This window comes from Perca fluviatilis, chromosome 13 (genome assembly GCF_010015445.1).
Source record: "Perca fluviatilis chromosome 13, GENO_Pfluv_1.0, whole genome shotgun sequence".
Lineage (NCBI taxonomy): Eukaryota > Metazoa > Chordata > Actinopteri > Perciformes > Percidae > Perca > Perca fluviatilis.
Window position 1 is genome coordinate 28185026 of NC_053124.1, and position 27201 is coordinate 28212226.

Sequence of the window (27201 nt, forward strand, 5' to 3'; positions counted from 1 at the left end):
GACTAAGAGTGTAAAGCCATGCTAGCAGCTCTGAGGTTGTTCTGATGTACAGCGACGCTTTGAGCTAATTTTAGCAGCATGTTGATGTTTGGCAGGTTATAATCTCAGTTCTGCATGTTAGCATTCTAATATTTCCTCATTAGCGCTAAACCTAAAGTACAGCTGAGGCTGAGAGAATGTCATTAGTTTTGCAGGTATTTGGTCATAAATCAAATGTCTGGATAATCAGGATTTGACCTGATGATGGCGTTAGCTGAAAAGTCAGAGGTTCAAAGTTTTTACAATTGATTCTCTGGGGACCATGAATATATGTACAGTATTTTACAGCCATCCAGTCAGTCTGTAACAAGCTGAAGGACAAACGGACCAACTGACAGACCACCTGTCAATGCAGTTACACTTACTTACCGTATGCTAACTGTGCACTGGCTATCATTGGCTATTGATAGAAAGTAATGTCAGAGCACTCTAACTTGTCAGTCTCTACTGATTGAGGACGGCTAGATCAAATCTTACCACCACAGAAAAGAAGGTGATGTCAGACTGATTGGAGTGATAATAAAATATCAGTTCAGTCTGAGCAGACTGTATGAACATTGTTGTGTTCATGAAACTACATCAGGAAATGTGATTCTACCTTTTCTCAGCAGAAAGCTCTTGCCGTAGTCCAAATACATCTTCAGCCATTCAGGATACCTCTGAGTGAGGATAAACTCAATGTGATTTATTCTAGATTCGTCAGCATCCCATCTTTGTTTGATGATGACAGCCTGTGGTTTTGCAGCGATCCATGTCGATGTCTTCAGGTCGAATGCTAGGAAGTCTTCTCCATCATAACCAAACTGATTAAAACCATTGACCTCTCCAGTCTCATCGTCCCACTCAGAGCCACTCATAATCTGGAAAATGTGGACACCTGAGAGACAGAGACTGTAATAATTAATAATGCATAATAATAATATTAATAATAATAATAAATTGTATTTATAGAGTGCTTTTGACAGTACTTAAAGGGGTATAGAAATGATTATATAGGGTTATTTCACACTGTTCCTTAAGGTTTCCTAATAGAGTAGAGTATGTAACATTAGTTGGGCTGAAAATGTCCCAGGTGCTATTTTTTTGGCCCTTATTCTGTGTAATGGCTCTATTTGGAACGACAGCTTTCTTCCAAATATGGTTGCTCATGAATATTTAGATGAGCTGTAGCTGACTGGTTGAGGAACCACTCACACATACGTTGGAGACGATACAGCAGGTCTCATATTTCAGAGACACACACACACACACACACATACCGGTCAAAAGTTTTAGAACACCCCCAATTTTTCCAGGTTTTTAATTGAAATTCATGCAGTTCAATGTCTTATTGTACTCTGAAATTGAAGAATAGAACAAATGAACAATTTAAGTTAAAAAGAAATCACAAAATCAATTTATAAACTAAAATGTATTCTAAATCTCTGACTCATCAAAGTAGCCCCTTTGGCAGATATAAAAGCTGAACACACTTGGCATTCTTTCTACAATGGAAATCAAATATTCTTCAGAAAGTTCTTCCCAACTCTGTTGCAGAAGTTCCCATAAATGTGTGGCACTTGTAGGTCGCTTTGCTTTCACTTTTCTAACCAGCCACTCAGGGGTTTAAGTCTGGTGACTGTGCTGGCCACTCCATGTTTTTAAGCTTACCATCTTGTTCTTTTTCTTAAGGTAGTTCTGGCATAGCTTGGACTTATGTTTTGGGTCATTATCTTGCTGTAGGATGAACCCCTGACCAACTAGGCGATACCAGAGGGTACTGCATGGCGCTGCAAAATGCTGTGGTAGCCGTTTTGGTTCAGGGTGCCAAATCACCAACCCTGGATCCGCAAAAACAGCCCCAGACCATCACGCTTCCTCCTCCATGTTTGACAGTTGATGTCACACACAGAACGAGAACCATCCTTTCGCCACCTTTCGGCCGGCGTACAAAAATCCTGCGTGATGAACCGAAGATTTCAAATTTTGATTCATCAGTCCATAGCACCTTCTTCCAGTCTTCAGTAGTCCATTGGCGATGTTTCTTGGCCCAGGCAAGCCTCTTTTTCTTATTCTGACGTCTTAGCAATGGCTTTCTTGCTGCAACTTCGACCTATCAAACCTGCAGCTCCAAGTCTCCTCTTTACAGTTGAAACTGAGACTTGCTTATTACGGCTACCGATCACCATTATGCTGTGCGAGCTGTTGTCCTGTGAGCGCCTATCACACAAGCTGTTGACTCTCAGAAACTTGTCTTCTGATTCTGTTGTGGCTTTGGGTCTGCCAGACCTCTTCCTGTCAGAGTTTCCCCCAGTTTCTAAGTGCCTTTTGATGGTGAAGAATACTGTACTCACTGACACCTTGACTTTCTTCGCAATTTCTCTGTAGGAAAGACACATTCTTAAGTGTTATGATGGTCTGTCTCTCTTCCATTTTTAATTGCCTTTTTCCCGCCATTTTTATAGCAACACACTACTTTCTGCAGTATAATACTGTTCAATATTAGGGCTGTTGGAACGAATTCTGAAATTCAAATATAATTCGAATATTTAAAAAATCAGTACTATCGAATGCTGAAGTTACTATTCGAATATTGCTTTTTTAAATGTATACTTTAAATTTTCATTTTTTTTATTTTATATGCAATCTTACCTTTCTCGTGAAAAATGTGAAAATGAAATGCTTTTGTTTCGTCTGAACAGTAAAGTTTTTGAATCGTAACGCAATTGTGCACGTTATCCACGCTGTATCATCATAACAATACTGTCAAAAATGGCGGAGAACGTCTCCACTGAAACGGAGATCACCACTCCTGACAATTTCAGAAGCGACGTGTGGAAGGTGTTTGGATTTCAAACCATAAATGGAAAAATTACAGATAAAGAAGTGGCAATCTGCAGAATATGCAAAATCCAAATGAAATATCACTTCTCAACTAGCAACCTGAGGGCACACCTGATGACGTTCCACCCTGACAAGCTAGGCGATCTTTTCTGCCTCTCTCCTCATTATGGGGCTTACCAGCTGTCCGCCAAAAGGCTATAACAGACAAACTGACAAGGTTTATCTGTAAAGATATGAGACCGATCAACATCACGCAGGGGTCTGGATTTAAAGACTTTATTCACGAGCTTGAGCTAATGTACACGGTTCCTAGCCGCGCAACAATCACTGACAGAGTTGTGAAACTCTATGACACAACATCAGACAACATCATTTATTTATTTATCACACACATTTATGGGAACTTCTGCAACAGAGTTGGGAAGAACTTTCTGAAGAATATTTGATTTCCATTGTAAAAAGAATGCCACGAGTGTGTTCAGCTGTTAGATCTGCCAAAGGGGGCTACTTTGATGAGTCAAAAATTTAGAATACATTTTAGTTTATAAATTGATTCCATGATTTATTTTTTAACTTAAATTGTTCATTTGTTCTATTCTTTCATTTCAGAGTACAATAAGACATTGAACTGCATGAATTTCAATAAAAACCTGGAAAAATTGGGGTGTTCTAAAATTTTTGACCGGTAGTGTGTATGTGTGTATATATATATATATATATATATTAGTGCTGTCAGTTAAACGCGTTATTAACGGCATTAACGCAAACCCATTTTAACGACGTCAATTTTTTTATCGCGAGATTAACATTCTTTTTGGCTTAGCAAACTTTGTAGTTTTTTTCACATGCTGTTACAACAACAACTAGTAATGTTAGAAAAACTACAACACCACACCGGATCTAGCTAGACCGGAAACAAAACATCAGGCACGCTGCACACACTTGTTTGGGCCGGCCAAAGAGTAGTAGGCTAACGTTACGTTTTGAGAGGATGGTGAGCGTGAGATGCCGAAATGGATGCCAATAAGATTCTGAATGGAAAGTTTACTTTTAAAAAGTTCCCAAATGGTTCCATTGACAAGACCAAAGTGATCTGTGTGTTTTGTCGTTGTGAACAGGGTTCTAAATTAGCACCGTTTACCAGCCAAATGCTGGTGAAATATGCAAGTGGCTGGTAGATTTGCTTCACTCACCAGCCAAAAACCCAATGGTAATCTATTGAATGGCTGGTAATATTTTAACATTCATTAGCCATTTGGCTGGTAGACGAAAATGTTAATTTTGAAGCCTGGTTGTGAACTGAGCTATCATCGCAGCACGTTCAGTCTGAAATACCACTTGATGGCCGAGCACACAGCTGATGCCAATTCTCCGCCCCCTAGTCAAAACCAGGCGACAAAAGCACAAAGCAAGCCAATCCACTTTTCCATGTTGATAAGAGCATTAAATTGAGAAAAACAATAATGGGACAAAAAGAAATCAAGGGACATTTAGAATAGATAAAAATGTGCAATTAACTGCGATTAAATATTTTGTTTGACAGCACTAGATCAGGTTTACCTACACTATGCGAGAACAGGCCAAATTTCAATTTGCAGCAATTCACCAGCATCTGAGAAGTTTTTTGCTTTTTCCCCACCAGGCAGCATGATTCGGCGTAACGAAAGAACAACTGCCAGGGTCATTAACATTCATGAGGTGCTTTGCATTGAATATTTATGGTTAAAAATGGGCGTGTACAGGGCGGGATGAGAGGCTGATTCACATACGCAAACTAGTGGGTAATCTGTGATTCATAAAGGGAACATTGCTTACAGATGTGCGTATGCACCGTTATATAAATCTGATTTTTAAAATTACTAACGACCTTTTTAACTGCTGCAGACAAAGGTCTTGTCTCCATTCTTGTTTTACTAGATCTTAGTGCTGCATTTGACACAATTGACCATTCAATCCTGTTACGGAGATTGGAACACTTGGTTGGCATTAAAGGAATTGCTCTGAGTTGGTTTAGGTCCTATTTCTCTGATCGATCTCAATTTGTGAATGTTAATGATAAATCCTCCAAGTACGCTAAAGTTAGCCATGGGGTTCCTCACGGCTCAGTGCTTGGACCAATTCTATTCTCCTTATATATGCTTCCTCTAGGCAATATTATTAGAAAACACTCAATTAACTTTCACTGTTATGCGGATGACACCCAATTATACTTGTCAATCAAACCAGACGAAACCAGTCAGCTAGCAAAATTTCAAGAGTGCATTAAGGATATAAAATCCTGGATGACCTATAATTTTCTGATGTTAAACCCTAACAAAACTGAAGTTATTGTGCTGGGCCCTAAACACCTCCGAACTTCATTATCTAGAGATATAGCTACTCTGGATGGTGTTGCCCTGGCCTCCAGCACCACTGTTAGAAATTTAGGAGTTATCTTTGATCAGGATATATCCTTTAATGCCAATCTAAAACAAACCTCAAGAACAGCCTTTTTTCATCTTCGTAACATTGCCAAAATTAGGAATATCCTGTCTCAAAACGACGCTGAAAAACTAGTCCATGCATTTGTTACTTCCAGGCTGGACTATTGTAATTCCCTACTGTCAGGTTGCTCAAATAAGTCTCTTAAGACTCTCCAGCTGATCCAGAATGCTGCAGCGTGTTCTCACAAGAACTAAGAAAAGAGATCATATTTCTCCTGTATTAGCTTTTTTTTGCTTGGCTTCCTGTTGAATCCAGGATTGAGTTTAAAGTCCTTCTCTTGACCTACAAAGCTCTAAATGGTCTAGCACCATCATATCTAGAAGAGCTCCTAATACCCTATTGTCCCACTAGAGCACTGCGCTCCCAGAATGCAGAGTTACTGGTGGTACCTAGAGTCTCTAAAAGTAGAATGGGAGCCAGAGCCTTCAGTTATCAGGCTCCTCTCCTATGGAACCAGCTCCGATCTGGGTTCGGGGGCAGAAACTGTCACCTCATTCAAGAATGAACTTAAAACCTCCTATTTGATAAAAGCTTATAGTTAGGGAGTGAGGAGTTGCAGTGTTCACCTAACTGGCCCAACTGCTTCTCTTCATAATTGTTAGATTAATAATACATAACAAAGTAGAGGGAGGCAGGCCAGCCAAGCCAGATCCGGCAGGGGGAGAGTTCTAAGCCCGAAAAAGCTACCTCTCCTTATGACCTGTCTCTCTTAGTTACCTGTTATAGTTACGCTGTTATAGTCCTAGACTGCCGGGGAATTCCCTTCCTTTGACACACTGAGCTGCTCTCTCCCTCCCCTTTCTATTACTGTTACTATTACTGTTACTATTACTATTACTATTTGTGTGCAGCCCATCCCAGAAATGCTTGTTACTAATCCTAGCTTCTGGGGAGTTTACTCCCGGAGTCCTTATGCTTTTTTCCCCAGCGTATTTCCTTGGAGAACGTTGGCACCAAGACCCTGGTTGCAGCTGTCGCCGTGGTCCTGCTGCACTCCCTGCTGAGCTCGCGATGCCCTGCAATGTCATGCTGCGTCCTGCTGAACCCTGCAGCTTCCGCTACATCCAGTCACTGTTCCATTATTAATGTGACTACTATCGCCACTGTTCATCACACCCCCAACCGGCTCGTCAGACACCGCCTACCAAGAGCCTGGGTCTGTCCGGAGGTTCTTCCCAAGAGGGAGTTTTTCCTCGCCACTGTCGCACTGCTTGCTCTTGAGGGAATTACTGGAATTGTTGGAATTGTTGGGGCTTTGTAAATTATAGAGTGTGGTCTAGACCTACTCTATCTGTAAAGTGTCTCGAGATAACTTATGTTATGATTTGATACTATAAATAAAATTGAATTGAATTGAATTGAATTTTTTTTTGGCATACACCATTTTTGGCTTTTGGGCATACGTTACACTTTTAGTACGGATCCTACACACAGTTTTATAAATGAGACCCTGATCTCCTCCTCCTTGTGTTCTGTTATCATACAACTGGTACTATCTAACATCTGCAGCATTGGATGCCATCCCAGGTTCATTTGACCAACAACTTATAGTTATTGCATTATTTTCTACTTCTTGGATTACCATCTCGGAAATGCAGTTGCATTTCATTAGTCTGATTTTGTGCAATGAAAGTTTACTTTGTTAACAGAATATTTATTCTGTACATGATGAAAAAAAAAAGCCTAAACAGGCTTCTTATTTTCCAACATGCAATATCAAAATCTTAGTTATTTCACTTTTTAAGCGTTATGCAGCAACACAAAGCTTCAGATGGTAAACAAAACATTTGGATTCCTGAAATCAAACCTGTCCAGACAGATGATAAGGCCCTCAATCACATTATCTGACAGGTCAATGAAGGACATGTCTTGTATTTCCTCTTCCTGTTTATGTTATTGTGAAGATATTTTGACTATTGATGTTTAGAATTTCATTATCTCAGGGTGGGAATGAGTTTAGGTCACTTTACAGTTTAGCAGTAAAAGTTAAATGTAACATGTGTAGCAGTATGAGTTGAACTCCTAACTACCTGGTGCTCTGTTGACCAATCACTGCCTCAGGGCCCCGTATATAAAAACTGCTAGTTTCCCCCTTCCGCCCTCTCTTGCCCGTTGGTGACGGAAGTGCGTCATACTTCTGCGTCGCCAGTGTTGGAGAGTAACGGAATACATGTAACGGCGTTACGTATTCAGAATACAAATTATGAGTAACTGTATTCCGTTACAGTTACAATTTAAATAGTTGGTATTTAGAATACAGTTACATTGTTGAAATCAATGGATTACATGACGATACTTCTCTGTTTCACCAGTTTATCACTCTGAATAAATTAAGGCAACTCTATGCATTTTCCAGAAGCCCCGATATGAAATCGAAAAAAATAGCTATTTGCGTGATCAGTCACAATGGAGTCGGAACCGGCACAACAGAGCCAGGACAGGAATAAGTTTCTATCTTGGAAATTCAAACAGCATTTCACATTAAAGAACGGACAGGGAGAATGAAATATAACTGTGCCTCCTTTCAGCGTCCAAATTACTCCACCTCCAACCTGAAGAAGCATCTTAAAGTAAGCTATTTTTTTACTTAGCCAAGGGTAGTCGTCTGCTGTAGTTTTACTGGTCACCTTGCTATTTTAACATTGACGTGCGACTTTACATTCTCCTACGTGCTGATTTACTAGCTCCAGAGCCGTTTAAAGACTGACTAGCCCCGTTTGACATGCTAGCTAACGTTAGCTAAAATTAGCTCGTGGTAGCAAGACTGCAGTTAGATTTTTGTAGTATGCAGTTCGGGACTACCAATACAATAATCTATCTGCTTGTTCAGGTACACATTCAGCTAGTTGGAATAAAAAGAACACACCATTATAGGCCTGTTTAGTAAACTGGATGTGATAGCTGCATTCCTACACTTATAAAACGCAATTCAATGTGGAAGTAATCCTGAAGTAATCCAAGTATTCAGAATACGTTACTCAGATTGAGTAACGTCACGGAATACGTTACAAATTACATTTGTGGGCATGTATTCTGTAACGAAATACATTTGAAAGTATCCTTCCCAACACTGCGCGTCGCTCACTCCGTGTAGTTGCTCTGCTGTGCTACAGATCTTCGGTTGGCGGGCTATCATTCACCTTACTGGTTGAACGCCGTGAATGAGGAGCGAGTAACACTGATAGCTGCTACGTTTGCATGCTCGGAGCTTCCTCCCTCTGGGCTTACTAAAACTCTGCTTGAGCGGAACCGGGCTGAAGCCACCGGAGATGTAGCTGTTTGGCACTTCCACTACTGGCTGCTGTTTTGCCGACACTGCTGTTTGCTTCAGACGGCTTTTGCCGCACTGCTGCTGTTATTTAAAAATTGAATATCGTAGCGATTGCTGCACGCCGTCTTGCCTTCGCTACGGGCACGGGCCAATATGAGTCACCTGTTTTATCGAGCCATTGTTTTATAGTTGAGGGGTTTGACTCCCTACTTTAATTTGGTTGATTTAGTTGTTTCTTTCTTTATTTTCTTTCTATTTTGTTTTCAATTTAATTAAAAGTTGTACTTATATTTTGTTTAGTTTTTTTAGTTAGTCTTTTTCTATTTAAACATTGACTTTTCTAGGTTATGTTATTGTGTCAATTAAAAGTGTTTTTGTTTTGTTTCTTGCTTTGTATGGCTTCCTGGAACCACTAGTGGTTCTGGCCATTATATTGTATTTATATTGTGTTCGATTTCTTTCAATTTGTTTCTTTATAATCTGTTATTGATTTTTGATATTCCTTTTGTGGAGTGAACCCCTTTAATTTTGTGTGTGTGTTTCCCATTTCTCTCCCCATTTTAAGTTGGTGTCCGGGTGGTGGTATCTCCTTCCCGGTGTGCTGTGTTTCCCCATTTTCATTTGCTGTGTTCACTGTTGTGTTTTTGTGTGTTCACGGGTGACTTTCCCTGGGATCCCCCTTACCACCCTCGTACCCCCTTCTCCGCTGGTAAACCTCAGCACAATTATTTTCCCCCTTTTTGGTGTGAATGTGTTTTAAATTGATTGCTTTTAACTTTATTGATTTTTATTGAAATAAAACTGTATTTTTTTGTAAGTTGAACCTCGTCTTTGGCGCCTTTGTATACTGACCTGTGTGACCTTAAATATATCAATAATCTTGCAATTGGAAGTAAAATCAGTCATTAGTGATATCATTCTCTGGGTGAAATTCCCAGGGTGGCGTTGTCTGTGTTTGGTTTTGTCAGCTCTCGTGCCGCCACACATGCATAAATACTGTACCTCCACTTTGGTTGAAGCGTTGCTTGAAGTTATCTATTGTGGCTTTGAAGAAGTCTGGCTCACTCTCAAAACATCTTTTAGTGTAAAACTCCAACTGGTCAGGATTGTTTTTGAAAAATGTTCTCCAGTCCTGTTTTGGGTCTACTATCATTTTCTTGTTGTCGCAGTAACCCATCAGAACGTCATCCACCACTGCAACACCGACATACTCTGGGAAGTTTGGGAGTCCAGAAGATCCAGTAGCGAAAAACTTGAGTGAGTGTTTCACTGCAGGACAAACAAGGTTTATAGATTCAGTATAAATAGATGCATATCATTATTTTATCATACATATGATAGGATTCAGTTAATCTAAAACATGATAGTCTCCAGAGGCCTGTACTACGAAAAGAGATTTGGCGTTAACAAGGTAACTTTAGGTTCTATTTCTTATAGGCTTCGCCCTCTAAGAACTATTGCCATTGGGTAAGGATGTAGTCTATGAAAAGCGCTATATAAATTCAATTTATTATTATTATTATTATCCTGCCGCCGGTGTTCTGTCGATCTATGCTACCTATCGAGATGTGCTACTTAGCGGTTCTGCGCATGCGCACGACCCACAAGCATTGTCTGATTCCCCGCCCATAAATCTATGCAACCTTGCGGTCGGACATATGGTCGATACTGTGGTTAATGGAGTAATATCTAATAAATAATTTATTCATTGTACCTTTTGATAGGGTATATTTGTCATCAGAATACGCTACCACTGTAATATTAAATAAATATAATTTAATAGAATATCAAAATATGCTCCTTATCTCCTGACAGTGCACATGGAGTGAGTAGTGGTGCAATATATAATGATTCTGTTGGGGGAGCATTATTTGATGGGGTATATTTGTCTATCTAAACAAGGAAATTCAATTATTAAAAAGGTAAAAGATAGAAACAAGATTTGTGATCATTATTGGTGCTTATTTCTTAGAACTTAATCAAAACGGGTGATAGTGCTTGAAATGTAACAATTTTGTAACTTTGTGTGGGAATAGCAGGTGCAGAATGACAACATTCCCACACACAGACACCTACAATCAGACACGACCACATAAAGACGCACAGACACACACAGACACACACACATCAAACAAACGCAGTGCATTTCACGGGGAGAGGCAGGGGAGAGCAGCGGAGGAAAAGCGCATTTCCTCCGCTGCACGGTGCGGGAGGATCCCCTGCCTCTCCCCGTTGCTCGCAGCCCCTCGCCGGGCGTCGCGACCGGCTCTGGGTCGGCTTAGAAAGAACGGGATTGTTGGGTTCAGGAAAAATAAAACTGGGTTAGGTTCGGAAAACGGGCATACCATCGGAGTTCACTAAAACACAGTCTACAAAACCTTGGGAGCATTACGCACGATCACAAGCATGGTCAAAAGGTTGCGGAAAACTGGGAACATTTTTACGCATGGAAATTCTTTATAAATCCCGACTATTGCGAGGAATGTCGCGACGACAAATTTCACCCTGCTTCACGCAACTTTTTCTTGCGTAACAGGTTTTATAAATGAGGCCCCAGGGCATGTTGATCTTGATTCGTAGTACAAGCCTCAGGTGAAGTAGAAGTGAAACAACTCCAGCTGTGTTCCAGAGCTCCACAGAAACTAAACTCAGAGCTGAGTTCAAAGTAAAGTAAAGATTTAAAATGTGATCTTACCTGGAGATGAGACGTGACAGAAGAGAAGCAACAACAGGAACTTTTTCATCTTGTTTTGATAAAGACGTGAACTTGTTCAGCTGTTCTGTATTCTGGGCTTCTCTAAAAAACGGGTCGACGAACTATGAGCTCCGTTTTCTGGTTTTTCCAATGTCCATAGAAATTAAAAATTAATTGGAAAACTGCTCGTTTTTCAACTGTTGTTTTTTTGTTATTCATGTTTCCGTTTTAACCCAAGAGCGAGAATAAGGGCTCAGTTTTATAATGTGCATAATCATTGAAAATCTGATGGAACACAGGTCTCGTTTATAATGTTATTTTGGTCTTAAGTGTTAAGATCAAAGTTGACTAAAACCAATGCGCTCTGGACAGGAAGTAACATTAAAGTGTCAAAATAAAAGTATGAGAGCTGTAATAACTGCCAGAAGAACAATGTACTTTAGCTTTTGCCCATAGCTTGTCAGATTAAGCTACAGTTAATTATTTAGGGTTATATAAAGTATTTCATTGAGCAACATTCATTAATAGCCACAAAGGGAGTAAGAATGGATACTGTTTTAAAATAGAAATAGGATTATAATAATTTTAAAATCACATTTGAAATAAAGTCTGCATTCCCCTAGCATTATGTGTGGCGTTATTGACTACTTTTACTCTAATCTTACACCAGCCAGTAAAAAAGCAAAAAATATAAGGGCTTTTTTAAATTGGTCTGCAGAATATTGTATGTGACATGGTTGACCACATTAGCTGCCAATGAACATGTCAATGTGATGAAGAACATAAATTAACAAGTTAGAGTGTACTGGACACTCTCTCATTCTGGTCTGGTCTCCTCAGGCCCTGCAGACTGGACCAGAGTTCATGGTGAGCACGGTAGACCTCCTCACTGCTGGGCCTGTGTCTGGATCACCCAGCTCGTTAGATGTTCACTGCTCATACTAAGCCCTTGAAACAGTAGTTGGCCAATATTGGATAATAAAATATAATACATGATAGGTATTGTGTGGTTGAATTACAATAAGGAATGGTCAATGGTAAGCACTGTGGCCTCACAGCAAGAAGCTACTGGGTTGGAACCCTGGTGGCCCGGGGCCTTTCTGCTTGGAGTTTGCATGTTCTTCCCGTGTCTGCATGGGGTTTACTCCAGCTGCTCCGGTTTCCCTCTCCACTAAAAAAAAACATGTTCCCCTCCCAAAAGTGCCAGCTAAATGACATGTCATTTAATGGAATGGAATGAACAAGTGAACTAAAGCACATAAGGCTTAGAACATAACACCGTAACAACATAAAACTCAAAGAACTAAATAACAAAAACTATGTGCTGCTGTGTGCTTGTGTGCAGGTGTGTGTTGTAAATTAAATAATTGGTACCAGTCCTGAATTTGCAATATACTATTTTTTTCTGATCAAGATAACTGACATCTCCTGGTAAGCAATATAAATATTTACTGCCATTGTATTGTTGGAGAAGCAGCAGATGGCAAAAAATCATGCAAACGTTTAATGTTACAACCGAGATATCTCTCTCTCTCTCTCTCTCTCTCTCTCTTTTCTCTCAGAACATACACTTTCACAAAGGCTGGTGCATGTTTATCATATATTGTATGGTGCTGTGGACCCAAGTGGCAAATCTGAATCAGCAAAGTGGCCTACTGTAATATTCTCGCAGAAAACCACAAGTAAGTTGGTCAACCATGTCACATGAATATTCAGCAGAGTTGCAATAAAAAGAAGCCTTTTCCTGTAAGTGGTCAAGTGGTTTAGCCCTTGTGTTGTCTTATAAATTGGGTCATTATAAATGTTATTGGCATAACAAAATTGACCATTTCATAAAGCATGAAGTAATTTATCACTCAATTCTGGGTTAGCCCTTTTATCCAACTTCATTCCACTTATTAGTTTTACACTTATTTTTTGCATTCATGGTTAACAGACCTCATTTACATGAATTATATATTACATGATTTTGATTGTAAATTTGGGGTGTTTTATTCAATTTTATAGCAGTTATGGTCTTCCCGGGCGAATTTTGACCTGGTAGTGCAGTAGGGCACTATTGAGCTTTACAGAAGATAAACACACAGGACACGTGTGCACTGATGGGCAGTAACGCGTTAGAAGTAACGCGTTACTGTAATCCGATTACTTTTTTCAAGTAACGAGTAAAGTAAGGGATTACAATTGCAAAAACAGTAATTAGATTACTGTTACTTCCCCGTAAGCAGGCTGCGTTACTGCGTTACTTAACCGTGATTTTGTTTCGTGAGACTGTCTCGTGAGTGACAATGACGTATGAGCGCCGCGACGTCAGTGGTAAACACCGACATGTGTAGTGTTGAACAAGAGACAACATGGGGCGCGGGAGAGAGCAGGACCATGCAGCGTTTAATGCTTGGAAGTACCGACATTACTTTGAGTTTGACTCGGTTAAAGGTGACAAAAACATCAGCGTCCGCTGTACACTCTGCGTGGGAAGAAAACTTTTATCTACAGCGAAAAATTCCACTTCAAATCAAAGCAAGCACCTAGCAAGCCGGCACAGGAATGTGAAACTCACTGGAAAAAAAACCTGAACCCCCAACTGACATGACATACATCCAGCTCTACCGGGCGAACCTCCGCGGGCCCCTCTCCTGCTAAACAGGTGAAAATAGACTTCAAAGCGACGACAGGACTTAGTGCCGCTGAACTGAAGACGCTCCTCGCTGGCTATATTGTCGAGGACATGCTGCCAATTTCCACTGTTGACTCTGAATCGTTCCGACGCATGTTTTTGAAAAGTAACTTAGTAAAGTAACTAGTACAGTAACTAATTACTTTTGAAAATAAGTAATCAGTAAAGTAACTGGATTACTTTCTTGGAGAAGTAATCAGTAATCAGTAACTAATTACTATTTCCAAGTAACTTGACCAACACTGGACATGTGCATATTTACAAGTATGTGCATAGACACACACATACATACATACACAAAACACACACACACACACACACACACACACACACACACACACACACACACACACACACACACACACACATACACACAGACAGACAGACACACACACACACACACACACACATACACAGACAGACAGACAGAAAGACAACACACACACACACACAAACGCATTTACGCATTTATGCATGCTCTTGGGGGAATCACTGGAATTGTTGGGTCTTTGTAAATTATAGAGTGTGGTCTAGACCTACTCTATCTGTAAAGTGTCCTGAGATGACTCCTGTTATGATTTGATAAATAAAATAGAACTGAATATACCAGTCTGTTATAATCCAAAACAACTAATCATATATATCCTCATTTTACTTAGAAATTAGGTATAATTCATGTAATATATAATTCATGTAAATCAGGTCTGTTAACCATGAATGCAAAAAATAAGTGTAAAATTCATGAGTGGAATGAAGTTGGATAAAAGGGGTAACCCAGAATTGAGTGATAAATTACTTCATGCTTTATGAAATGGTCAATTTTGTTATGCCAATAACATTTATAATGACCCAATGTATAAGACAACACAAGGGCTAAACCACTTGACCACTTACAGGAAAAGGCTTCTTTTTATTGCAACTCTGCAGAATATTCATGTGACATGGTTGACCAACTTACTTGTGGTTTTCTGCGAGAATATTACAGTAGGCCACTTTGCTGATTCAGATTTGCCACTTGAGTCCACAGCACCATACAATATATGATAAACATGCCAGCCTTTGTGAAAGTGTATGTTCTGAGAGAGAGAGAGAGAGAGAGAGAGAGAGAGAGAGAGAGAGAGAGAGAGAGAGAGAGAGATCTTGGTTGTAACATTAAACATTTGCATGATTCTGTGCCATCTGCTGCTGCTCCAACAATACAATGGCAGTAAATATTTATATTGCTTACCAGGAGATGTCAGTTATCTTGATCAGAAAAATAATGCATTGCAAATTCAGGACTGGTACCAATTATTCAATTTACAACACACACCTGCACACAAGCACACAGCAGCACATAGTTTTTGTTATTTAGTTCTTTGAGTTTTATGTTGTTACGGTGTTATGTTCTAAGCCTTATGTGCTTTAGTTCACTTGTTCATTCCATTCCATTAAATGACATGTCATTTAGCTGGCACTTTTGGGAGGGGAACATGTTTTTTTTTTTAGTGGAGAGGGAAACCGGAGCAGCTGGAGTAAACCCCATACAGACACGGGAAGAACATGCAAACTCCAAGCAGAAAGGCCCCGGGCCACCAAGGTTCCAACCCAGTAACTTCTTGCTGTGAGGCCACAGTGCTTACCATTGACCATTCCTTATTGTAATTCAACCACACAATACCTATCATGTATTATATTTTATTATCCAATATTGGCCAACTACTGTTTCAAGGGCTTAGTATGAGCAGTGAACATCTAACGAGCTGGGTGATCCAGACACAGGCCCAGCAGTGAGGAGGTCTACCGTGCTCACCATGAACTCTGGTCCAGTCTGCAGGGCCTGAGGAGACCAGACCAGAATGAGAGAGTGTCTAGTACACTTTAACTTGTTCATTTATGTTCTTCATCACATTGACATGTTCATTGGCAGCTAATGTGGTCAACCGTGTCACATACAATATTCTGCAGAGCAATTTAAAAAAAGTCCTTATATTTTTTGCTTTTTTACTGGCTGGTGTAAGATTAGAGTAAAACTAGTCAATAACGCCACACATAATGCTAGGGGAATGCAGATTTTATTTCAAATGTGATTTTAAAATTATTATAATCCTATTTCTATTTTAAAACAGTATCCATTCTTACTCCCTTTGTGGCTATTAATGAATGTTGCTCAATGAAATACTTTATATAACCCTAAATAATTAACTGTAGCTTAATCTGACAAGCTATGGGCAAAAGCTAAAGTACATTGTTCTTCTGGCAGTTATTACAGCTCTCATACTTTTAGTTTGACACTTTAATGTTACTTCCTGTCCAGAGCGCATTGGTTTTAGTCAACTTTGATCTTAACACTTATAAACGAGACCTGTGTTCCATCAGATTTTCAATGATTATGCACATTATAAAACTGAGCCCATATTCTCGCTCTTGGGTTAAAACGGAAACATGAATAAAAAAAACAACAGTTGAAAAACGAGCAGTTTTCATTATTTTATTTCTATGGACATTGAAAACCAGAAACGGAGTATAGTGTCGCCCTTTTTAGAGAAGCCCAGATACAGAACAGCTGACAAGTTACGTCTTTTCAAAACAGATAAAATTCCTGTTGTTGCTTCTTCTGTCCCTTCTCCGGTAAGATCACATTTTATCTCTTACTCAGCTCTGAGTTTTAGTTTCTGTGGAGCTCTGGAACACAGCTGGAGTTGTTGCACATTATAAAAATGAGCCCATATTCTCGCTCTTGGGTTAAAACGGAAACATAATAAAAAAAAATAGTTACCTTTTCTTTTTATTAAAATTAATTTAGAACCCTGTGACCCAATATGCATTCATTGTTTTTCAAATTAAGAATTTACCCACACTGTATTTGTTAGCCTGTAAAATGAATAGTCTATATGCAACTTTGAAGGTAATTACCCTCTCACTTCATGTGTTTGTTGGCATCCGATTCGCAGCTTCCGATTTGGCAGTTAAGGGGAAATTTAAGGGAACTTAAAACTGTCCGATTCAGCAGAGAAACACAATTTACATTGCTAAGTGACTGATCCTCCATTTTCTGAACCTCTTACTGTATTGAATGAGTGTTAGTTGTTAAGGTAAATTATTAATTATGTCTAAAACACACTTTTAGATTTGTGAAAGTTTTATTGTCTTTATGAGAACACAATAAAGGGAGATTTCACCGTTTTTTAGACCACATTGGACCAGGTCCAGAACCAGATACTTTATCATGTACCAAAAAGACATGGCGCTCCTTTCCATAGATCATTTTATCATTTTATTATTTTTTAAATATTTCCATGCTTTTTTCACACCTATTACGCTAAACTTTTCTCAGAGTCTCTCTCTTTTTCCAAAGTGACAGATAAAATCTCTTACTTTTGACCATAACAAGTGTTACTTTATGTGAATGTATACATTTTTGACCGGGAACAAAAAATCACAACAGGGTTAAACGATGAGATGGGTCTTCCCCTCTCCTACAAAAACAGATTGTGCCTTTTGTCTGACAACTGTCAATGCGTGAACATGTTTACATTTAGGCTATTTCAACAGATTTTTTCAGTCAGTTAAGCCAAATAATTGGGTGACAAATAGCATGCATATAGACTATTAATTTTACAGGCTAACAAATACAGTGTGGGTACACTCTTAATTTGAAAAACAATGAATGCCAACACAGTCTCACTCCCTACTCGTCAAATGTATGACGCATGGTAAAGGACCCCTGGCGTCAAGTTTCAGCGAAAGAGGTGTAGCCTTGACGTTATTTTTCGACGAGGGGGTCCGTCAGATAGACATTCATGTTATTTCCTCACCGTCAAATATCGACGAAAGAAAAAAACGCCCCCTCTTAACTCAAAATCTGTGACAGTTTTGTTATTGGTATTTTTAGCACAATAACCGCTGTTTTAATCAACATTATTCACGAGATATTATCATCATGGTTTATATGTATTTCTTTTAATGTTATTATTTCGGTCTATTTCGGCCAGGGAAGCTGGGTTGCTTTTTTGTTTATTTATATTTTTTAAACTATAACGCGACATCTGTCAACATTCCAGCTGTTTCCTGTAACTAGTTTGGGACTTCAGAAGAAGCAGTGAAGAAAGGCTGATGGAGTGGTTCACTGTCAGACACACAGGTTTTAGTAGATCATTCTGTTAGATAACTGGTTGTTAATTCCTTAAGCAGTAAAAGAGTTTATCAAAGCCCTGTTCCTACTTTAAGGATTATTCAATTAAAATGTGTCTTAAACAATGAACATGATGAGGCCAGTTTCCAATAACTCTCACTCACAGGACACACCTCATGAAGGTATTCCTGAAAAAGAACTTACTTCCTCATTTCACACCTCACCTCACAACACAAGATATGTTTACTACGTTTCATATTAAATATATGAAATACCGATTTAAAGTTACTTTATGTATTTTTGTGTATTTTTGTGAAGGATGTTAATAACACAAACATCCAACACGTTAACTTAAACCTACATTCTGTAATTTTTTGAGTCGATTCTTAGCAAAAACTCCTTTGGTCTTTCACAAATATGTACTCCTTCATGTGTACTTACTTCCACCAACTAATCAAAGTATTCTCGTAAGCGTAGAATCTGCCATTCAGAATCATTCAGGATACATAGGAGTGACTTGCTTGAATGACGGCAGCCATGTAGCGCCTCCATCTTTAAAATACATTAACCAAAGAGGGACATACCTGCGCATTTCGCCCTCTTACACCTATTGGCACCGTGATGAATGCAAGGGGGTGATTACTCGCCAGGGAAGCGAAAAAGAGAATTAAAACGACAACGCGACAGGCAAAGACCAAAGTTAATATTGGAGTGGCTAGAACAGCTGCGTGTAAACGATGGAGAGAGCTAATTTCAGGTTCGGCCACCGAGGAAGGGCTAGAAAGTAATATTCAGTTGGTTGTCAAATACAATTTCACCTCTAGATGGAAGAAATTCTTACACAATGTAGCTTTAATGAATGAGTCCCTCAGAGAAACAGAACAAGGCTGTGTTAGGAAGTTACCCAGCTCTACAGGAACTAACAAGGGTTTAAAGTTAAGACTTTAATGTCATTTTACCTGGAGATAAAACGTAAGACAAGAGGAGCAAGATAAATAAATACATTTTCTTAAAAAAAGAGAAAGAAGTAGAGCTGGAAAGCTCAGCTCATCTTTCATTTCACCTGCAGTATGAGGTGTGTTCCCCTGTGAATGACTCCTTCCAGGTTTGTCAGTTCCTGTAGAGCTGGATAACTTCATAACACAGCCTTGTTCTGTGTCTCTGTTTTTCTGATAAAGTGGTCAGGTGTAAATTCATGAATCATATTTAAATGTTTCTGGTTACAGTGATGATCTGATAAGCGTTGCTGAGGTAACAACATCTGGAGAGGACTTCACTCTGACCAAAAGAGATTTTAGACATGTTCTGGTTCTGTGTAAACGGTTTCATCTGAGTCTCTGTTACCTGTTCCTGCCTGCTTCCACTAAAGCTCTTTGTTTGGGCTTGTCTGCTGCTAAAGTCCAAAATACATTGGATCATGTAACACAACATGTAGCTTGCTTCTTTTACGAGTTCTCTTTCATTTAGTTGTTGCTCCTGTAATAAATAAGTCTACTGTCAGACTCTAAGAGCCTCTGTGCTGCTTCCTTTCCCCTCCAGAGACCTGGGTTGGAACAAAGGTTTAGTGGACTGAAAGATCAGACAGGGAGTCCAGAAAACAGCTTCTGACTTCTGCCGAAGTTTGACTAATAAAGTTTAATATCTTATAAATCTGAGTCAGATGTTTTCATACTTACTTACTCTGACAACAGAAATAAAAAACTGAAATGGATACATTTTAAATGTAAAAGTAATTTTATTTTCAAAAAAAAAAAAAAAAAAAATACAAAAAAAAATTAAATGAGAATATCAAACACATCTGACATGCTGAGTGTTGGCTGAGATTCTTAAAGACAAAAAACACACTTTAATAGAAATATATAATCAGAATATTTACACAACATGTTTCTTTTAATTAAGCTAAATAATCAGGATGTTGCTGTCAAGTTGTCAAACACCAGAGAGGACATTTTATTTACCCCTACTTCATCGGGATGGTTCCATACATGTTACATGTTTATCTATAAGAACCAAACCATATGCATATCTAGATAGAGTACAAATAGAGTTATAGAGTTATGTATATAGTGAGTATATGAACGGAGAGTTGGAGTATATAAACCTATAATACAGAAAGGATATTAATCACACACACAAACTTATCCTTTTGTCAACTCCTAATAAAGACATTTTTAAAGGGGTGATAGAATGCAAAACCGATTTTACCCTGTCATAGTTGAATAACGACAGTTCGGTGGGTAAATAGGACATACATAGAAGCTCAAAATCCCATTGACACCCTTTTACTATGAAAATTTCATATTTTGAAACTGCCGCTGAAAACGGGCGAATCCCAACAAAGCTGGAAGTTGACGTCAACCTCCCAAAACCGGAACCTTTGTCAGCCCATGGGTGTATTAAGAGAACGGTCACGCCTAACATTTACATAGGCTACACAACTGACCTGAGATCAGGTAGTCTTCTGAATCTAGGTCGCGCAGATCTCAGAAAATGTATACATTGTTCATATGCTATTTTACCATTAAATTCACTTCTGAGAATTTTTTATGCGGAAAATCAACTACTTAGAGGTCAAATATGGGCCGTTTACCGAAAAATTGATGTCTAATTGCAAATTTTGTCCGACTGTGTCGGACTTCAGAGGCTGGTGCTGCCTGTGTTGCTGCCCCGCCGCCTGGCCTGCCTTCCTCCACAGACCCCGTGTAACACCGGCTTGCTGAGCCCGATTGAGCTCCGCACGGCTGTTGCAGCCCACAGCACCTCATACCCGCGCAAGAAGTCACCGTTTGGGCTGGTGGACTACTACCAAACGCGCTGCTCTGACAGAGCTCCAGGGCCTGCAACTCCCCTCTTCCTGCTAGCTAGCTAAATGCCCGGTGTATGTGAGTGAAAGCGCGGTCAGCGAGCTTGTTACGCCAGCATTCTCTTACCACAGATTCTAGTTAATCTTATAATGTGTGTAATTATAATGTATTGAGTTATTTAAACAAACGATTGGGAAAATCTGTACACATAGGATTGAAGGGACAGTCGCAGCTAACGAAACCCTTACAGCTCACAAATATTCATTAACTTGAAATCGGACACCGTTGTTAACTTTATAAAACATATAGTTAGATGTTGTATAAGTGCGGGGACGGAAATTCAAACTGTAAATATACTCGAATTACCAACAAAAATGAAGCTAACTAGCCGCAATCTGTACACATAGGATTGAAGGGACAGTCACAGCTAACGAAACCCTTTACAGCGCTCACAAATATTCATTAACTTGAAATCGGACACAGTCGTTAGCTTTATAAAACATATAGTTAGATGTTGTATAAGGCGTGGACGTAAATTCAAACTGTAAATATACTCAAATTACGCACCAAAAATGAAGCTAACTAGCCGCAATCTGTACACATAGGATTGCAGGGACAGTCGCAGCTAACGAAACCCGTACAGCTCACAAATATTCATTAACTTGAAATCGGACACCGTTGTTAGCTTTATAAAACATATAGTTATATGTTGTATAGCTAAGTGGCGTGACATGTGTGTAACATTTGGTAAGAGATTGCTGGTGTAACAAGCTCGCTGACCGCGCTCTCACACACGGGCCATTTAGCTAGCAGGAAGAGAGGAGATGCAGGCCCTGGCGCTTTGTCAGGGCAGCGGCGTTTGGTAGTAGTCCACCAGCCCAAACGGTGACTTTGCGCGGGTATGAGGTGCTGTGGGCTGCAGCAGCCGTTCCGGAGCTCAATCGAGCTCACAGCAAGCCGGGGTCTGTGGAGGAAGGCAGGCGGCGCGAGCGCCTAACACAGGCAGCTGAACTCCGACCCACAGTTTTACCAAATTTGCAATTAGCCATCCATTTTCGTAAAACGGCCCATATTTGAGCTTTATATCGTTGATTTCTCGCATAAAAAGTCTCAGAAGTGAATTTGGTAAGGAAACATTGCAGTGTCTGGAATATGAGATTCTGTCGTGTTTCTAATGTATGTGTATTGGAGATTCGCTCAACCAATCAGCACACGAACCTCTAATGCGGTGTGTGTATGGCGAAGTCGCTCAACCAATCAGCGCGTCTCTATGTGTGTGTAATGCGGGGCTAAGGCTCAACCAAGCAGCGCCGCAGCTCATCTAAATATTCATGACCATGCCATATTTGGAAGAAAAGCTCTTGTTACAAATAGGGCCAAAACACAGGGATGCATAAGGGCCAATAAAATATCAACCAGGCCATTTTCAGCCCAACTAATGTTACATACCCCATTAGGAGACCATAAGGAACAGTGTGAAATACCCTATATAATCATTCTATCACCCCTTTAAAACATTTCTTTTTTTTTTGCTTTTTGCTTCATGACTCTTTAATTTTATATTCATACTCAAGATTTGAAAGTAAGTTTTTTAGGGGCTTTAATATAACGGTTTGTTGTAGGAAGCTTATCATTTCAGGTATTGTTTAACTGGAGATGTGAATAGTTCACGTCACAGCATTTACTGCTTACTGTCCCATTTGAAGTAACTCACTGTGTGCAGGATGGGTTTGTAAATCAGAAGTTTAACGTAGAGCGTATAGAGCTGTTGTCAGGAGCTGTAAGGAAAAAGCCACTGTTACTGAGCTGCCTTTAATAAACAGAGGATGATGCAGCCTGTCCAGAGGCTGGTCGTTCAGATGAACTCTGCAGATCCACCAAAAGGTGTTCAGTATTTCCAGCCTCTGAAACAGGTTTAGCATCTGATGTTTTATCCAGAACCAAGAGACATGCTCCATCTGTCACAATCAATGAGCTGACTCAACAACTTGAATGTGACATTAGCAACCAGCAGCCTCCAACCCCAAGAGCTTTTTATATCTGCTTCTATACATATGTTTTTGTCTTTGTGAAGCACTTTGGTGCAAACTTGTTTGCTTTGAAGGTGCTATATGAATGAAATAAAATGAAACTTAAACTTCCCCTTTCAGTTTTAATTTGTCATTTATATTATATATATACTATATTAGCCAATTCCCTCTATTTGAGGAAAGGTTAGTGAAGTTATGTTGATCTTCAATCCACAATCCGTGCAAGAAAATTCAATCTGCTATTGCTGTCACACAAATTACTCCCATCTAGAGTAATTCCAGGTCATGTCAAACACTCAATATTTTTGGTCTTTCTGTTAGCAGAAAAATCCCTGAGTGAGAAAAAAATTTACTAATTTTTAATCTCCATGTCTTTACTCAAGTCTGTTTTGCAGTAACCCATCCTGGTAACAGCATGTCAGACCAGATACAATAGAATAAAAACAAGTTCTACTCACATTGTGGAGGGAGTTTGGCTGAAACAAGAAGAGAAGACAAATCATTTCAGTTGTCACAGTTGGAAATTAAAGCTATAGTGCGTAGTTTCTGTCGCCCCCCCCCATGAGGAATTCTAAGTAATGACAACAACACTGTCGGCGCGTCCACATGCTACAAGCCTTCCGTGATTGCACATGAAAAAAGTTACGCACTAAAGCTATAACATAAATTATAATGAACATTTGTCACCTTTTCCCACTGAATCTGATCCCCTCTATTAATCATTCTCCTGTTAACATTAAATAATTATATTTTACTCTTCTACTCTTTACCTATTACATTTCTCATCATCATCATCATCATCATCATGCTACAGTCTCTGTTAGTTGCTTTACAATAGCTCGTTTTAACTTTTTAACTTAAAATAAAAAATAGAAAATCTTTTAGTTCTTTAGTAGCTCACTTTTCTTCTTTTTGTAAAAAATGAATCCAGTGACAGCGGCGAAGACGCGACAGCAAGAACAACAAGAACAGCCACTCCAGCAGCGATGAGAATGAGCATAATAGGGTTGCCTGTTTAACAAAAAAGAACAATGTTTACAACCATATAGACAAAGAAGTATTGAACAGATCTATCTATTTATTAACACCTGTTCACACATTACTTATGAACCAATTACATGTTGGTTTGTCCTGCAACAGGTGGAGTGCATTGGTTTAAAAACTAAAACTAAAAAATGACTGACTTATTCCATAATAAACCAAAAGACAAAAGCTAATCCAACAAAAACACACTTTTGTTTAGAGCCTCACTTTGGTGAGCGACATATATTTGTACCTGTTGGCCGAACCATCATGATAGTGCTGACTCTCGCAGGAACAGAGTAAAACATGGAGGAAGCTGTTGGTTAGCTGTTAACTGCTCTGTGAAATGGTGTAGTTTGTATCAGTCTTAAGACAGCAGTCAACTGTACAAATGTGTCTCTGAAATAAAGGCTGACGGAGCTAGCCCGCTAACTGGTAGTTCAGGCTTTTTGTGTGTATGTGGTAGTATGGCCACAGATATCAGACAGGAGGCTTACACACAGCATCAGAAAGGTGACAAATCAATAAATCATGAACTTCAGGACAACTGAAGTAACCTAAACACATCTTACCATCACTTCCTATTCCGGTATTACCATAACCCTTGTTGGCAATGGGCTTTACTTCGACCAGCTCGTCTGCAGAGAGAGAGAGAGAGAGAGAGAGAGAGAGAGAGAGAGAGAGAGAGAGAGAGAGAGAGAGAGAGAGAGAGTGAGAAACTAATAAAGGATGTCTTGTATTACTGCGTTTCCTCTTCCTGTGTATGTGAAGATATTTGGACTATGTATTGATGTTTAGAATTTCATTATCTCAAAGTGGAAATGAGTTTGGGTCACTTTAATATACAATTTAACAAACAAACAGTTTAGCAGTAAATAGTGAAATATTACCTCCAGTTTGGTTGAAGCTCTGCTTCATGTCATTCATCCAGACTTTGAAAAAGTTAGGCTGATCCTCAAAACACTCTTTAGTGTACCTTTTACAATGCTGACGATTGTTTTTTAAAAACGTTTTCACCAAGTCTCCCGAAGTTGCCATTGCAGTAACAGACCAGAAGTCCATCAACCACTGCAGCAACCACACGCTCTGACAAGAAAAACTTGCACCACACACCAAACTGCATCCATCACAATTTATGTATATGTATAGAGATTCAATTCATATAGCCTATCCAAGACCGTAATTAGCCTGCCGTGAGCTCATGGTCGGATTTACCGGGGTGGCATAGGGTGGCAAATGCCACCCTAAAAGAAAGCCTTGCCACCCCTGCTGCCACCCCAGTTGGCAGCAACGAATTAAAAGTTATGGCCAATTTGACAATTTACGAGTGTGAATCTCCAATTTCCGACTGCAGTCAGTCAAAAACTGTTTGCTTCCCCTCTCACACATCTGCCACTCATCACCTGTGTCTTACCTTAATGCCTTTCCTGTGATAATGCCCCTTGCTTCTATCATACTTCTATATCTCCTATTAAGTGAGATCACATTGTATGGTCACTTATCCCTAATATGAACCTCAAATGCAGGACACTGATTGAATGAGATTAAGTTTGTCTCTATGGGTTTATAAATGGCAGCCTGTGCCCTTTTGTAGTGTGTACCGTACATACTATTTCTTATCAAACTGTGATAACTGTGATTAAATTCAGTATATATACGTCTGCCATATGTTGCTGCCCCTCAAAAATTCCTGCCCCCCTCTCGTCACCCCATAAATATTTTTCTAGATCCGCCCCTGCGTGAGCTACCGATCCCCAAACACCGGGAAATAATAGACCGTTATCGCTACTCAACCAAGTTCAATTTCTTTAATACCCATACTGTCAAGATGAAGACAAAATATCTCTATTTATTAAAACAAATGCACTTTGTAGCGTCAAAACAGTACTAAGGCTTCGGTAATAAAACTGGAACACAGATACACGCTCCACAAGCAAAAAACAACAAAAACAAGAATAAAGTCCAAAATCCAAGACAGAACAAACTAGGCTATGACAATGGTACAGAAAATGCCTACTACAAGTTCAAAAACGGAGCCACAAAACACAAGGGTATAAAACACATCACTGAATTATATTAAATCAAATCAAAGTGAAGCAAGCCAGTCAGTCCTGATACAAACACTGAAATAGAGAAATGCAGCCTTAAGTTTTAGTAGCACAGCAATAGCAAATTAAAGGCATAAAGATATTGGGCCTAATGTATCAGAAGTTCTTAACGCATGTTAAGCTGGGCCTAATAATTTTTATAACAATACGGTAGGTACACCATGGTATAATTAAAAATAAATGTAATGTAATGCGTAAATAGACGCATATCATTATTTTATCATAAATATGATGGCAGTATGATTCAGTTAATCTAAAACATGATAGTCTGGAGGTGAAGTTAAAGTGAAACTAAACTCCAGCTGTGTCCCAGAGCTCCACAGAAACTAAACGCAGAGCTGAGTTCAAAGTGAAGTAAAGATTTAAAATGTGATCTTACCTGGAGATGAGACGTGACAGAAGAGAAGCAACAACAGGAACTTTTTCATCTTGTTTTGATAAAGACGTGTCTGAGGACCGAGCTGGTTCTGTTCTGTATTCTGTGTTTTTTTTTCCGAGGAGGGAGGGTCTCTGGTCTGATGAGAGATGGGCGGGTGTTAAACCTCACTGGTGAAAATGTTCCGTTAGGTTTGCCAGTTCTGAAAGTTTTGCAGTTAAACTTTGTGATCGGCACATCACAAGTAGAGAGGAGAATAACTGAGACACGCGGTATAGAAATCAGACTTTAACATTTTTTACTTAAGTTTCCGAATTCACACAGTAATGGGAGGGGATTTTAATGTAATTCTGAATCCTCTGGTAGACAGATGGCCACATGCCTGCACTAATAGCCTACTAGGAACACTTACTTGAAGCTTTTTACGGAAAAATTTGATTTAATGGATGTATGAGGGTAAAGTTCCCAGATAGCTTATAGTCATGTTCACTTGTGATAATATAAACGTCACTGGCTCCAGAAAATGTTCCGTTCAGTTTGACAGTTCTGAAAGTTTTGCAGTTAAACTTTGTGATCGGCACATCACTGAGATAAGAAGAGAGAATATTTGAGAAACATGGCGATGCACACTAGAAAAACGATCATAAGTCTGAGAACTTTTGCCCCTGATACCAAATAATAATGAAGGAAATAATAGGCTAATTTAATAAGTAGACACAGTGACACTGGGCCTAAACTACATTAATATGACGTGTCA

The 27201-nt window shown here is 39.3% G+C and overlaps 1 protein-coding gene across 2 annotated transcripts; it reads right to left on the reverse strand.

Moving 5' to 3' along the window:
- Positions 1–552: 552 nt before the first annotated feature.
- On the reverse strand, positions 553–27201 carry LOC120571324 (major histocompatibility complex class I-related gene protein-like). 2 transcript variants are annotated; one of them, XM_039820209.1, is made up of 4 exons: positions 26497–27201; positions 11313–11361; positions 9620–9886; positions 553–916 (listed from the first exon to the last, which is right to left on the reverse strand). In XM_039820209.1, exons 2-4 carry the CDS (start codon positions 11359–11361, stop codon positions 606–608), a joined length of 627 nt encoding a protein of 208 aa, XP_039676143.1. In that variant the 5' UTR covers positions 26497–27201; the 3' UTR covers positions 553–605. The 2 variants fall into 2 exon arrangements, with proteins under 2 accessions (XP_039676143.1, XP_039676144.1); XM_039820210.1 differs by lacking the exon at positions 11313–11361 and having other exon boundaries at positions 26448–26598.